General features: G+C 43.3%; 1 protein-coding gene across 2 annotated transcripts in view; it reads left to right on the top strand.

The window, feature by feature from the left end:
• The window catches only part of Eif4e3 (eukaryotic translation initiation factor 4E family member 3), a 66,963-nt gene that overhangs the window by 42,310 nt on the left and 10,484 nt on the right, over positions 1-14,169 (top strand). For both annotated transcript variants that reach the window (XM_034511849.2, XM_034511848.2), the window contains 3 exons: positions 8,804-8,898; positions 10,208-10,268; positions 13,468-13,534. In XM_034511849.2, the coding sequence (XP_034367740.1) occupies positions 8,873-8,898; positions 10,208-10,268; positions 13,468-13,534 (154 nt within the window). In that variant the 5' untranslated portion in view covers positions 8,804-8,872. The remainder of the gene's footprint in view (positions 1-8,803; positions 8,899-10,207; positions 10,269-13,467; positions 13,535-14,169) is intronic.

The raw sequence follows: 14,169 nt of genomic DNA, 5'->3' as shown, positions 1-14,169 counted from the left end.
CTGTAACTTTTGGTAACTCAGTTGTGCTTGTCTTTAGCATCTCAGGAATGTCCCTTAATGCTTAAGAACTAGCAGGGGCCAGAGCATTTGAGCGCATGAGGGGACAGGCTTTGCTCCTTCTGTCTTTATTCCTTGACTGTATGTTGACATTAATTCACTCGGCTATCACAGTGTTTAGCTAAACATTTGTCCAATGGTATCTGAGTCCCCTCTCCATGTATGTTTTGATGAGATTTAAAAACCACCCATGTGATATGAGTAGTAGACAATTATCATACTCTTTTATGAGCTAGGGAAACTGAGTCTGGGTGGCATGTGACCCAAAATTTCAGTGGAAACAGCTGACTGTAGACTGTCTAAGGCTGGAAGTTCCTTTGCTTCTTTGTCAGCTCTCTTTTTCTTCCCCTGTGTGAGGGATGGAGCAGGAGAGGCATCCAGAGGATGCCATGACCTCTGCTGGGGACACTGGCTGCAACCACAGGAGGTCTCTGCCAAGGGATGAAAGTATGGGCTGCCTTCCTGTCTTCCTTGGGCAGTGCACTCTTTATGTCAGTGTGTTTGCCACTCTGGACATATATTGACTTTGCCCATTTCTCTCATATCTCTGCATCCTCAGTAAGCAAAGTTCAAATAGAACATGGTTTCTGAGCATGCCCAGTCTACCCTAGGGGAAAATGAAGAGCTACCAATCCAGTGTGATTTGCTGGGAGGGTTGGCTTGTAGCACATTTTTCAGCAGTGCCTGCCTGTTGACTCTTAAAGCACCCTTTACAGAATTCCATACCAAACTTCATCTTCATGAATTGACCTCTGGTCTTATCTCTCCTATGTTCTATCCAGGGCATCCCATAGATGGCTTAGTACTAAAATTTTCTTTTTTCTTTTTCCCATGAAACTCATAAAATTTTCAAAGAACAGAAACTTGATGGGTTTTTTTTTTTCTGTAAGTGGAATTTCTGTATCATTCCTCAAAACAAGAATACCTTCAAAAATTATATGTATATATATCTCCATCACGCTAAAGTTAAAAAACTATGAACATCCTATGTAGTGCAATAGGAGGAGAGTGTGGACTCATGAGATGGCTCAGCAAGTAAAGGCCCTTGCCAACAAGCCTGACCATATAACCTCAAACCCCAGAGCCTACATGATGGAAGGAGAGAGCCAAATACCACAGGTTGTCCTCTGACCTCCATAAGTGCATGCATATACATACACGTGCATGCTTGCACGCGTGTACACACACCCACATGCACTTACTTGATTTTTTAATTTGTTCTAAATAGCAGTGCATGGCCCCTATCTAGAGGTCAGGCTACCTGACTGTGCTGTGCTATTAAAGGTCATTAAGTCAGATTTCTTTCCAAAGCCTGAGGAACAAGAACCGTCCCATCTCAAAGGTTTCATAAGTCAGGGTTGATGGAGATGATGGGGAGGTGAGTTCACACTACTCACTGTCCTGGGCATAACACGATGCTAACGGTGGGTGGGAACCTGTCATGGAAGGATGTGGAGCCCCCTTGAAGAAAGAAGGAGAAAAACGGGAAACAGGGTAAGGACTTGGTATGGTCCATCCAAGCTTAATGTCATGATGTCCTGTATATATAATTAAACCAGTATCTATAGTCACAACCCAGTTATACAGAGCTACAATTAAGACAAGCTGTTCCTGGTCCTGCTTGTGGTACTAGAAGCTGTTGTGTATGTTGCAGAGGCAGGGATGAGAAGTGAATAAAATTTTATTTACAAACTACTAGTAATTTCATCACTTCTAATGTAAAACTTGGGGTCATCCAGTGTTAAGTCTTCCAAGGGCATCTCTGTGTCCTTTTCTCTTTTACCCATGAACTGTAGAAGCACACCAGGCACCTGTCTGCTGCCCATCACCTTTGGCCCTGCCATGGCCTCAGATCATGATGGCCTCTATTGGGTGCACACATATCTGGACTTCAGGTCCCATTGCCCATATATGCTTTCCGTCAACCCCGTTCTCCAGCATGGCATGGAAGAGGCTAGGAATTAGGAATGTTGCCTAACTTCATTTATCATCCCAGAGCAAAAGGAGCTTTGAAGCTGTGGCAAACCCCTGGGCTGGAGAGATGGCTCCGTGGTTAAGATCACTGGCTGCTCTTCCAGAGGACCTGGGTTCGATTCCTAGTACCTCCATGGCAACTCATAACCATCTGTAACTCTAGTTCCATAGAAATATGATGCCCAATTGTGACTTCTGTGGTCTCTGAACTCATACAGTACACAGATAAATAGACAGACAAAACTCCAGGCAAAACATACAATAAAATAAAATTATTTTTACAAGAACACTGCCTGCTGAGCTAGTGTCTTATCTTCTCCTGTCCTTTACACTTGCAGCAGGAACTTCAGCCTTATGGGCTGTATCCAGGAAACAGCTGTACACTGCTCTGCTCAGGGGTTCCCCAGACTTTGGCCCCTCCCCCTTCTTAAGGTTCCGACTCCATTCTCCTCAACTCAGACTAAGTCAACAAAGTATCTGTCTGCAGTGTGACTATTCGAAAACCATCAACTCTGCTTTCAGCCTGGGCTCTGCTGTGAGATAAAAACATCCAGCCAAAGAAAGAGACTGCCTCTGCGCTCTCAGCTCTCCGAGCAGTCTCTCTGTGTAAGTGCCTGAGACTCAGAGGGTAGGCAGCCCTGGAGGCTGGCTGTTCGCTGGAAAATACTGCCCTCTACCACACTGAAGAAGATAGGATCCATTCCTTCTTTCCTCCTGTTCTTATCCTTATTTCCTCTTATTCTTTTCTTCTCTTCCTCTGTTTCCCCGTCTTTTCTATTCTTTCCCTTCACACCCTCTGTTCCTCTTTCTCCTCTCTCCCTTGCTCCCCCTCCTGACTTTCCCCTTCCCTTTTCCTACCTCCTTCCTCCCTCTCTTCATCTCTGTTTCCTCTTTCCTTTTCTCTTTATCTCCTCATTCCCTCCTGTATTAGGGTTTTCTAGAGTAACACGTGTACGTGTGTATATATAACAGAATATATACATATACATATATATAATGGAATTTATTAGACTGACTTGCAGGCTACAGTCCAGCTAATCCGACAGTGGCCTGCTCTGACTTGAAAGTCTAAGAGTCTAGTACTTGCTCAGTCCACAAGACTGGGTCTCATCTGGTCTTCAGTATATGCTGGAATCTCAAAGAAGCAGGCTCCACTGCTGGTGAAGGAATGGATGTGTTAGCAAGGCATGGGCGAGCAGGTAAAGAGCAAAAGCTTCTATCTTCCCTGTGTCCTTATATAGACTGCCAGCAGAAGGTATGCCCCAATTCAGGGTGTGAGTTTGAAGTCAGCTTGGTCCACAGAGTGAGTTCTAGAACAGGCAAGACCACCAGACAAACCCTGTCTCAAAACAAACAAACAAAAAACAATATATGTCTTTCCACCTTAATGGTCTGGACTAGACATAGATATACCCACTTCAAACCAAGCCAAACAAAAACAACAATAACAACCGCCCCCCCCCCCCACCAAAAAAAAACAAAAACAAAAAGCCTCATAGGCATGCCTTCCATTTCTGGATTTTTAGATCATTTCAGACATGGTCAAGTTGACAACCAATAATAGCCACTATACTGCCTTCCCTGCACCCCCTACTTTCTTCTCTCCAGGATCATTTGTGGATGGCTTTATTTATTTAGTTTTTTGTTTGTTTGTTTTTGTTTTGTTTTTGTTTTGTTTTTTTCGAGACCTGGTTTCTCTTTGTGTGTAGCCCTGGCTGTCCTGGAACTCACTCTGCAGACCAGGCTGGCCTCAAACTCAGCAATCTGCCTGCCTCTGCCTCCCAAGTGCTGGGATTAAAGGCATGCGCCACCACTGCCCAGAGTTGTTGTTGTTGTTGTTGTTGTTGTTTTACAAGACAAACATTAGCTCTTTTCTGTCAATAAGTAACGTCTTTCTAAGACTTATCCTTTCTCACATCTTATCCTTTCCACATTTCAGGTGGAAACTAAGGAGGGAATTTGTGAACTTTACTGATAATGAATGGGTTTTTTTGTGGCAAAAAAAAAAACCCTGTCAGGCAGGATAGTTCTAACTGCAACCAGTAGAGTGCCATATTTGGTGACTTCCTTCTGTGGCTCTCCCGTTGCTGTCAGTGTGCTGTCTTTGAGTAACACAAGGGGGTCATGGTGTGGTACTTCTACTGCACACACAGAGGTGGAGTGGAGTGGATATCTCATGGCTGTTTGATGTTTTCTGATAACCAGTACTTTTCGTTTATTTTGTTTTGAGATGGGGTTTCTCTGTGTAGCCCTGGCTTTTCTGGAACTTACCCTGTAGAACATGCTGGCTTCAAACTCACAGAGATCCAACTTACTCTGCCTCCCAAACACTAGGATTTAAGGTGTGTGCCAGCACTGCACATCAAGAACCAGTGCCTTAAACCCAGGTGTTACACTTCATTGGTCAAGGGTCTGGGCTGCCTCAGTTCCTTAAGGAGAAGAGCAACAATGATGCTAAAAACTTATCAAGCAGTGAGTGGCCCCTGTGACCACAGCTGTCCTTCACATTAACTTAGTTCCATCACAGTGTCCTGCATACAGCTAGTGCCCAGCAATGTCGACTGAATGGATGGTGACAACGTGGAGTTGTCTGCTTTGGGCAATCATTAAGGCTTTGCAGGGTTGGGGAGCACTCATCTATTGTTAAGAAGCGTTGTGCTAAGCTGTACTGCAGTGCTTTGTCACAGGCCAAAGAGGACTCACTGCAAGCCCAGTGCCTCTGGAAATTTACTTACAAAACTGAACCTGTAGTAGCATTTACGTGTTTCAGAGACAGTCATTGTGAATCATCAGGCTTACACTGCCTGATGTCAGTCCTTTGCCTCCTGCAGGGAAGAACTGGGTTCCAGGAGCACGAAATGCTAGTTCCTCCTTCAAGCTCCTTCTCCACCAGATGTACAAATAAATAGAGGACAGAAGAGGGAGGTTTGCAACAGCGGTGAGACAGCTGTTTAGTTCCGTGTGCTCTCTAAGTGGGTCTCTTCCCACTGGCATACTTGCAACTTCTCTCATTCTGTGTTCAAGCACAAACACATACAATGATAAACAACTTCCAAGTTCAGTCCGCCATTGAATTGTGATGGTCTCTCTTCTTCCTGTTAGACTCACCAAAGTAAACAAGCTCAGGGATGTTCTTGCTTTTATTCTTCCAAGGCTACAACCCATAACAGGGTCCTTTGGCCTCTTCTCATTTCTGAGATGAAAGAAATGTGTGCTATGTGTTATTCTCTAAGTACTTCAAGTGCTAGGCAAAAGGTCAGGACTAGAGGAGCCTGGCTGGGATATCATGGGAGGAGCTTCGGAAGGGCTGACCTTCAGAGCCCAGGTTTGCTGTCAGCAGCATCCTCTCGGCCTTCTCTGAGAAGGGGCTTTTTGGTTTTTGCATCACTTTGTCCATGGATTCTGCAGAGATCACTGCCATGTCATAGCAAGAGTCCTGGGCTGGAGTTATGTGAATCACCAAAGTAAGTGGAGAAAAGGGCATGACTGGTTGGAAGACATTGTCAGCAGGTATCCCTCCTTCTGTGACTCTACACATGACTTGTCTGCGACTCCTAAGACTAGAGAAAGATATGCAAAAAACCCACATAGTAGTATCATCAAAGAAAATAGGTTAGTAGTTTAAAAAAATAGGGGCTTTGGGGATCGAGTTCCAGCTCTGCCTACTCACAGCAGCAGCATAGACAGAAGCTGGGGTGTCATAGAAATCTGACTGTTTGCACTGACACAGAGAGCATCAGCCCTCCACAGGGACACAAGTTAGAGGATCTACTATCACACCGTGCTAATTTTGTGATTGCCAAAATTACTGTTTAAGTAGAAGGCTCCTGAAGTGCTGAAGTAGACTCTCCACTGATAAGTCTACCACACATAATTTATACATATGGCCTTTGATTGTCTTTCAGTGCATCATTACTGTCTCTGCAGTTAATTCAGCTGGGTGTATTTGTATATGCTTGTGTGTGTGTGTGTGTGTGTGTGTGTGTGTGTGTGTGTTTGCGTGCGCGCGCGCGCATTTGTGTGTATTGGGTCAGAAGGCTGCCTTGACAAAAACACAGACCTGAAGTCCCTGTACATTGCTTCCTGGTACCTTATGGCCTGGCTGCTGAGCTGCTCTCTAATCCTTGTAGGAAGAACAAGAGAGAGGGACAGAATCATCTAATGTGATTCCTCTGACTTCCTCCTCCACTCTCAGCCCCAAGGCAAAGCACCACAGACTTCTTCCTGGCAGAGTCCGTTACAAGGAAATGCAGTTTAGTGATCACACTGAAGGCTCTGCTAAGTACCATAACTGTCAGAACATCTGTTGCAAGACTCTTTCCCTTGAGAATATGTGTGTGTTTTATAACAGGGCTTCTGGAACTGTCTTCACTCCTGAACCTTTGCATCCAACACATTTTGCTTGTATATATGTGTGTGTGTGTGTATATATATATATATGTATATATATATATATATGTGTGTGTATATATATATGTATATATATATGTGTGTGTATATATATATATGCATATATATATGTGTGTGTGTATATATAAACATAGAGTATATAGGAATATAAACCAGGTATGCACATTTAAAAAATTATGGATAATGTATCAAGAATATTTGTTTTAAAACAATTATTTAGTATATATGTGTACTTTTGTCATTAACTAAAGATAAAAGCAAATATGTGTATTAATGGGATGAGTGTATATAATTTTTATCTAAAAGAATACATTTTAGCTGAAGATTTGCTATCACAGGACATAGAGTACATTCAATAATGTTTCAGACTTGATAGACATTTGATTTTATAATAATTCTGAGAATCCCATGTTACATAATGGCAAAAGTGTTTGTACAGCCATTTAAAAAGAAATTTGAGATTCTGTCCTAATCCCAAGCCAAAAATTATTTAATGATTTTTTTTCAGTGAAACACAAACAAGCAACTCAAACATCAATTTTCAAAACTTAGACATGCTAAAAAAATTTTTATTTCCATATATGCATGTTTTGTCTTTATTTATATCATCTGTGTTTCTGGTGCCCACAGAGGTCAGAGGAGGGCATCAAATCCCCTAGAACTGGAGTTATGGATGGTTGTGAACAATCTCACTAGCCCTCAAACCAAACATTCTAATACAATGCAATCCAAATTTATACTAACTTGACACTTGCATGCTGAGGAATTATGATAGGAAAATATAAAAGTCTTGGGATTCCAAAATTAAACATTATGCTTCTATCAGTGCAGAAGATTTCATATGTACAATATAAAGACTTCCATGATAGCGTTCATTCTTCCCAAATATGAGGGGAGGTGTCTAGGCATGCTCATTAGTGTTAACATTCTGTGACAGAAAGCACATGCGAAGTGCACATGTTGTGTGTTCAGAAAGAAGACTGTAGTGAAGTCACATGAGCAACACAGGCAAATGCTCCAGCAGACATTCCTGATTCATTGTGCATTTAGCATTTTATTTTGCATTATTTTGTTGCTGCCTGTTTGAAGCCTTTTCCTGCCAGGTTCTTTGCAACCCACACGAGATCGTGACCTACAGTTTCAAGAGGTTGAGTTTTACAGGGTCAACTTATTTATGACCAGTCTCCGTTCATGATGAAATTAGGACGGATGAGAATCTTTAATTTTTATTTATGTTTATATGTGTTCTCCTGCCTGCCTGGATGTGTACCACCTGTGTTCACATGCCCACAGAGGTCCGAAGAGGGTGTCAGAACCCCTGGAACTGGAGTCACAGGCGGCTGAAAGCCACCTGATGTGAACACTGAGAAGAGAACCCAGGTCCTGTATAAGAATAGCAAGTGTTTAGAACCACTGAGCCATCTCTCCAACCTGGTGACAAGGGACTTTAGATGAGATTATACTGAAATGTAGACTACAGAGCATGCTTTTTCTGTAGTCTTTCTAATCAAGTCTTTCAAAACAAAAGACCTAGGCTCCATATATATTAGGGCTTTAGATTAACAGACCCATCTCACATTCTCTTGTGGCAAGAGCAACTGAAATCTACATAGTTAACAAAAACTTCCAATGAAAAAAATTTTTTTATTAATGTCAGTCCTTGGGACTAGAGAGCTGGCTCGGTTGTTAAGAGTATTTGTTGCTCCCAAAGAAGACCCACGTTTGGTCCTCAGCAACTGAATGATGGCTCACAACCATTCATAACTTCAGTCCCAGGGGATCTGACACCTCCTTCCGACCTCTGAAGGCAGCAGGCATACACATGATGCACATACATGCATGCAAGCAAAATAGTCATAACACATAAAATTAGATAAATCTAAAACAACTAACCCCAGTCCTGGCACTGTGTATTATTGTTACCTTCCTGGTTTTCATACAACCTAGCCTAGCGTCTAGAAGAACAATGTCTTTGTTGTTGTTGTTGGTGGTGGTGGTGGTTTTTTTTTGTTTTTTTTTTTTTTTTTTTTTTTGTTTTTCGAGATAGGGTTTCTCTGTATAGCCTTGGCTGTCCTGGAACTCACTCTGTAGACCAGGCTGGCCTCAAACTCAGAAATCCGCCTGCCTCTGCCTCCCAAGTGCTGGGATTAAAGGCGTGTGCCACCACCGCCCAGCAAGAACAATGTCTTAATGTTCTGCATTAAGAATTTTAAAGAGCTAATGAGAAAAAATCTACTCCAAGTAGCTAGGAATGAATGAGAATCAATTTTTTTTCTTTAACACATTAATTTTATAGTGTCCTGGCATAGCTAATCAATACTGGGTTTATTAAACAAAGTATTTTGCTTTCTTTTGTTTTAAGATATTCTGGAGCGTGTACAATAACATCCCTCCTGTGACCAGCTTGCCTTTGAGATGCAGTTATCACTTAATGAGAGGAGAGAGACGACCACTTTGGTAAGTGCGTGTGGCTCACCTGCAGGTCAAGACGGGAGAGCAATGGAAATGTCTGGGCACCTCATGAGGACCCATTTTGCCTATGGTGTGCCTCTAGCAGCAAGCATGCCCTACTCATCAAGGGCCTGTGCCTCAGAAGAGCCTCTCGTAGCTGCTATAATTATTTGATGATGTATGTGGGCACTGGACAGTTAGCTTGCCCAGGTTGAGCCTCTAATACCCATAAACCCTTACATCATGTAACCCTTCACAGATATTTACTCGGAAGGAGAATGAGATTCTGTCTCAGCTCATTTCTCAGTGAATGGTAGAATCCTAAATTAAACAAACACCAAGTAGAGTTTAGTGGGAACCTGTAACTGAGAAGTCCACAGGTGCGGCTGTTGTCCCCACATCCGGTTTTCCAGGTTTCTTCCAGACTCTGACACTCTCCTTCCTGTTTCCTTTGCTTTCTTGTTGTTGGCTGAGGTTTAAGTCAGACTTTCCCATTTGTGGGAAAGCAGATCTCTTTCTTGGGACTGAATCTAATGCCTTACACCACATGCTAAGCAAGCACCATACCATTGAGTTACATCCACATCCTTGTCTCCCCCCACCCCCAGCCTGTTTTTTGAGATAAGGTCTGACAAAGTTACCCAAGCTGTCCTTGAACTCACTTAGTAGCCATGATAAGCCTTGAACTTGTCATCGCTCTGCTTCAGCCTTCTAAACAGCTGGGATGACAGACCTATACTACCTGTCATGATTGACACCCTTCAAGCTTATCAGTTGTCGGCATTCTGCAAGCCACCAATGGCTCACTATGGGTCAGTTCTCCATCCCTGGTCAACCATGAAGATGAGGAAGAAACAATAATCTCATAAGCAAACCTAGGATCTTTAAATGTAGCATGTCTTTAAAGTTAGGATACAGAATCAGCTCTCCCAGAGTCCCTCTTACATGGAACTTGACATGCTTTTGTTAGACAGGAAGTGGCTATTAAACCCTGGTCCACCACATAAACACCTGTTACGTCTGTGACCCCAGGTTTGCATGTAAATTAAATGAGGCAATATCATGGATATGCTTTGGAATGTATAGTTCTTCAGGCCTGCATAGTGGTTGCATCAATTGTCCATCCCCAAAGAGTCAGAGAGCCCTTGGGTACCACCTCCTTGATATCTCCTGCCTCTGCTCCTGATCACAGAACTGGGGAACGTTTACTCAGAAGCACTTGTGTGCTTTTCTCCCCACATCGGCTACTGTTAAATGGGAATAGGAATACTCCTTCATCGTGGAGCGCAACTTTAAATGTTGTTCTTTGCCGTAGGGAGGAGGAGAGTAATGCAAAGGGTGGCGTGTGGAAGATGAAAGTTCCCAAGGACAGCACGGTAGGTCTCTGCTGGTAATTTCCCACAACTGCCTGGGCATGGGCTTGAGAACGTTGTGCCTTTCAGTGAGCCTATCCAGAAGTCTCCTGGCAGCCCCAGGTTGAGAAGTTCATTTCTGACATTGGTGATGATCACTTAATCCTGTCGCCTTGACGACTCATAAGCTTGAAGCGTGTCAATCACGACTGGTGATATAGGTCTGACATCCCAGCTGTTTAGGAGGCTGAAGCAGAGCTCAAGAGCATGTATAATTGAAAAAGCCAGGTGTTGTGGCCCACATCTTTATTCCCAGCACCCGGGGGTGGGGGTGGGGTGGGGTAGGGACAGAGGCAGATAGAATTCTGAGTTCAAGTTCAGCCTGGTCTTCAAAGTTAGTTTCAGGACAGCTAAGGCCACACAGAGAAGCCTTGTCTCAAAATATGGAAAAAGGAGAAAGAAAAAAGAAGGAAAGGAAGGAAGGAAGAAAGAAAGAAAAGAACAAAAGAGTATAATTGTGCATCTACAGAAATCCTGCAGTGACATCCCTGTGCCATGTAGCCACCAAGGTCTAGAGCCCACAAATGTTAGAGCAGAGCCATCTGGGAGCTTCATGGTTGCTGTTTCCTCAGCAGGCCTGCCTAACACATGCAAACTGATTGTCCACAGGCGAGCAGGAGCCTTCCCACCAAAGGCTCTGCTCTCCTGGCCAGAGACAGAGGGGACTATGAAATGGAAAATGGGGACACTTAGGAGTTCCCCATTTTTTGGGGTTCATGGAGCTGGGCAAGCCTCAGCAGTCTAGATTTCTCAGGAGTAAAACATAAGCCTTAAAAATGAACATTTATTAAGCCCTGGGAAAAGACAAAAAACTCCTTTGAAAACAGGCAAAATGAACTAGGCATGGAGTTGCATCCCTCTGATCCCAGAAGGTATAAACAGAGCCAAGAAAATCTTGAGTTCAAGTCTTAATGTGCCATTCAGTGAGACCCTGTGTAAAATAACGAACATAGGGGCTGGGGAGATGGCTCATTTGGTTAAGTGCTTGCCACAGAAGCATAAGGACTTGAGTTTCGATCTGCAGGATCTGGGTGGAAAAGCTTCATGTGTCTGTGAATACCTGTGACCTGGTGTTACTCATCTACAGGGCCATCTTTGGAACTTGTCAGCCAGCTGGTTGGTCTGGGTAAACAGTGAGCTTCAGTTCAGTGAAAGATCCTCACTCTCAAAAAGATAAGATGGAAAAGTGACTGGGGAAGACACCAGAGACCAACCCCTGGCTACCACATGCCCCTGCACACACACACACACACACACACACACACACACACACACACACACACACATGCACACGCACACCCACGCACACACAAACATATATGTACACCCCAATCAATACGTAAGTAATACAAATCATTAGAAATGAAATGGACAGAAGGGACTTTTTTTTCTGATTCCTTTCATGTGATTATGCTGAATAAATTAAAATACTTCTGGAAAGCCACACACATGGGAGGGAGTCATCTCTCTGTGAGCACACATTTTAAGTTACAACCAGATTCATTGGTCAAGGCTGCAAATCCCGTTGTTAACATTGCAAACATGAAGAACACTAGAGCTGAATGGGAGCCAGACAAGGTGTATGACACCCCGTGCCCTGCTAAGAGAGAGCAAGCAGAAAATAGGAAATTGCAAGATACTCCTAGATTTTCTTAAACTTCACCCAGTACTCCCTCATGTGTGTTACTTCACGAGTTTGCTGATTTGTTTTTGAGGTGATGAGGAGCAACCCTGAAGCCTTGTATATTTATTCGCCTTATTTACTCACCCTAGACTTGGAACTCAGTGGAAGCCACCATCATACTCATGCCCATAGAAAACTTCAAGGCAGTTTGTTCTGGCCCACCCTGCCAGCTCACAGGGCCACATTCAGGCACCGATATACATTTTGTCGGGACAGGTGCTGGGCTCTTATGTCTCAGCCCCCACTTCCATTAGAATTCTGGGAGGCTAGAGCTGCCTGTATTCACAACAAAAGCCTGAAGGCACCCTCTCCATGCCCTCCTCTCCCCCAACTCCCAGCTTCATCACTAAGGGAGCTCAAGATCAAAGCTGGGCAGATGGGAGAAGGAAAGGTCTAAGAAAGAAGACTTGAGCCTTTCTAGGAGTATAGGTTCACCGTCAGCTCCCTAGTTAAACGCTGTCACCTTGGTTAAAAGAGAAGCAGCTGCCGCAAGCTCATTAGAATGTAATAATAAGCATTGTTACAGTTAATGTGTACTGAGCGCCTGGCATATGGATGCCTGCCGCTATTTATGGCTCCCTCTTAACTCTTGAGCCCTCTTGTTGCAATCACTGTGTGAAGCAGTCTCTGACAAATACTATGCTTGCAACATCCCTCTGAGGTCAGCTCTGTTGTCACTCCCTCCCAGACGGAAGCTGGGCAGCTCATGGCCTGCTCAGGTCACAGAGAGTAAAGTGAGCAACTTCTCAGGATTCAGACTGAGCTCGGAGAGGCCTCAAAGCCTAGGAACCATGGCAAGGGGGAGCCTAGACCTTTTTCATGGGAAAAACCAGGAGAGCCATTGAGCCTTCAGTGTCCTGAAAGCGGATTCTGTTTACTTGACAGCATTAGTACATGTTCATAGAAGGAGCTCTGGTGCTTCTCATCGGCAGGAGGCAGAGTAGAATGGATGCACTTCCAGGGAAATTGTGCGTGTACGATAGTACATAAATTTATCATTCGGTGCAAATAACCTGTCAGCAGTGAATGGAATTTTGCAAGTCTCTGGCATTCAGTAAATAACAATGTTTCTTAACATTCTTGACTGGAGTAACAACTTAAGTGGTAACATTTTAAGTACCATATCAACTGCAGGAGAAAAACAAAGAGAAGGATTTTACTAATGGCACTCAAATGTAATGGGTTTGAACACTTTGAGAGTTAAAAGACACCAGGAAATGAAGTGAATTGAAGGCTTCCCCCCACCCCCTCCAGTTCTTCTGGAGTTCACGGGAGCTTCGCTTGCAGTGAAGGCCCTGGATCCCTTGTATCTGTGTGTGCACAGTCATTTGCAAGCTGGTCCTATACTTGTTTGATTGCATCTATACACTTCGATGATTTAGAGGTTCCAACTGGGGGTGGGGAGCTTGTGTGTCTTTAGCACCTGATGATAATTGCCTAAACGTTGCCTTGTTTTTCTTTTTATTCTCTTACGTTTAGTCTACAGTTTGGAAAGAATTGTTGTTAGCGACCATTGGGGAACAATTCACAGACTGTGCTGCAGCAGGTAGGGAGGCCACAGCCCATTTGTCCATGCCCTGGTATGCTTGGTTCATATTTGTTATTCACAGACCTTTGATTTTATGTCTGGTCCTTCTGCTTGCCTACAAGGTATTGATTTTGTAATGTAACCGTGATATAATTTAGACTTGTTTCTGTGGTTTGGGATTTGGTGTGAGATTTGTGTATATAAGCACATGTGCATATTTATATGTGTACAGTCAGCCCTTCCTTTCTTAAGATCTTGCATCCATGGATTCACAGATCAAAAAACAGCATGAACAGGATCTGAAATAAATACACACACACACACACACACACACACACTCCTTATTATTCAAGAAGCAATGCAATGCAAACAACTTGCATGACATTTGCATTAAATATTATAAGTAGAAGAGAAATGATTCAAAAGTAAGTTTGGCTTGGTAATATAGCTGTGTGGTAGAGTGCCCACCTGGTGTACGAAACAAACTGCTCCAAAATAAATACCTAAATAAGTATTATGGGCAAATGACATTTTATATAACGGTCTTAAATTGTCATGGTATGGAGGGGAACTAGAATTTATCTTACATAAATACCAAGGGGTGGCTATATATTACATCTATAAAAACATACATAAATGTGTGGTATATGTAT

Source organism: Arvicanthis niloticus, chromosome 9, assembly GCF_011762505.2.
Source record: "Arvicanthis niloticus isolate mArvNil1 chromosome 9, mArvNil1.pat.X, whole genome shotgun sequence".
In the NCBI taxonomy this organism is placed as follows: Eukaryota; Metazoa; Chordata; class Mammalia; order Rodentia; family Muridae; genus Arvicanthis; species Arvicanthis niloticus.
Note: the sequence above shows the minus strand (reverse complement) of the source record. Positions and strands in the feature narration are given on the sequence as shown.